We start from the raw sequence: 1,216 nt of genomic DNA, 5'->3' as shown, positions 1-1,216 counted from the left end.
TATATATTTAAATATATATATATGTATGTATATAACACATACAAACACACACATGCAGACACACACACACACACACACACACACACACACATATAAAACGAAAAATACCATGTATAAGTAAATATGTTGTAACAATTATTTTTGTCTTGAGCTTTGCAAAACAAAAAAAATCAGTATCTAACGTTTCTTGTTATATATGTTTATTTTCTTCATCAGTTTCAAGCCATTGTTGCTGATACCCGTGCACCAACAGTTGAAGCTTCTGCAATTATTACAGTTAATGTAGTTCGTAATAACTTCCCTCCAGTTTTCGGATCAAACTACTCAGTTACTATAGAAGAAAATTTTAACAATAATAATGCTCTTTTCAGCATAGTGGCAACAGACAAGGATCAAGTAAGTTTTGATGTCTGATTTATTTTCAAATGTCAGTATAAACACGAGCTTCTAAACACTTAGACAATACCATCTATGTTTAAATTAAATAATGTTTTATATGTTTTTTATGTTCTTAATCTCTCTCAACTGTATTTCTCTAGTATACAAATACAAACTTGTAGACTTTAGAAATCTTCCACTTATAATTATATAATTTCAAGAGGAAAGGTGGTGAGCAGGCAGAATCGTTAGCCCACCAAGTAAAATGATTAGTGGCATTTCATCTGTCTTTATATCCTGAGTTCAAATGCTGTCAGGGTTGACTATGCCTTTCATCCTTTCAGGGTTGATTAGTTGAATACTGGAGTCATTGAAATCAACTCATCCCTTCCCCTAAAATTGCTGGCTTTGGGTCAAAAGTTAAAGCCAACGTAATTTCAGAGGAAGTACTGGTTGCATTTAATTTAAGGGACATTGTATAATTCTGACTCCTTTCAGATAATGCTAAAGTTAGGGCTGGAGGGAGATGGGATGTTGAGTCATGTGATGTGTGGACCATAAAGGATTTTTGAAATCCCAGATATAAATAACAGCAATAAACCATATCAGGGTATATTTTAATAGCAACTTGTATGAATCAGTGATGATCATTATGTAAAAACTTATTCCATTTTGTGAACTCTGTTAATTTCTTTCTATGAATATAATGCAGATTCTCAGTAATTTCCTTGAATTTTAATTCTGTTCTTTTCTGATTTTTAATTATGCAACTACAGCTAAAATATGCACAAATATTCAATACATGTATTGCATATATATATATATATATATATATATA

General features: G+C 31.0%; 1 protein-coding gene across 1 annotated transcript in view; it reads left to right on the top strand.

Moving 5' to 3' along the window:
* LOC106874390 (uncharacterized) overlaps positions 1 to 1,216 on the top strand; it is a 280,957-nt gene that overhangs the window by 170,038 nt on the left and 109,703 nt on the right. Inside the window, exon 89 of the mRNA XM_052968226.1 lies at positions 217 to 396. Coding sequence (XP_052824186.1) covers positions 217 to 396 — 180 coding nt within the window. The remainder of the gene's footprint in view (positions 1 to 216; positions 397 to 1,216) is intronic.

This window comes from Octopus bimaculoides, chromosome 5 (assembly GCF_001194135.2).
Source record: "Octopus bimaculoides isolate UCB-OBI-ISO-001 chromosome 5, ASM119413v2, whole genome shotgun sequence".
Lineage (NCBI taxonomy): Eukaryota > Metazoa > Mollusca > Cephalopoda > Octopoda > Octopodidae > Octopus > Octopus bimaculoides.
This window is presented reverse-complemented; position numbering and strand designations above follow the sequence as displayed.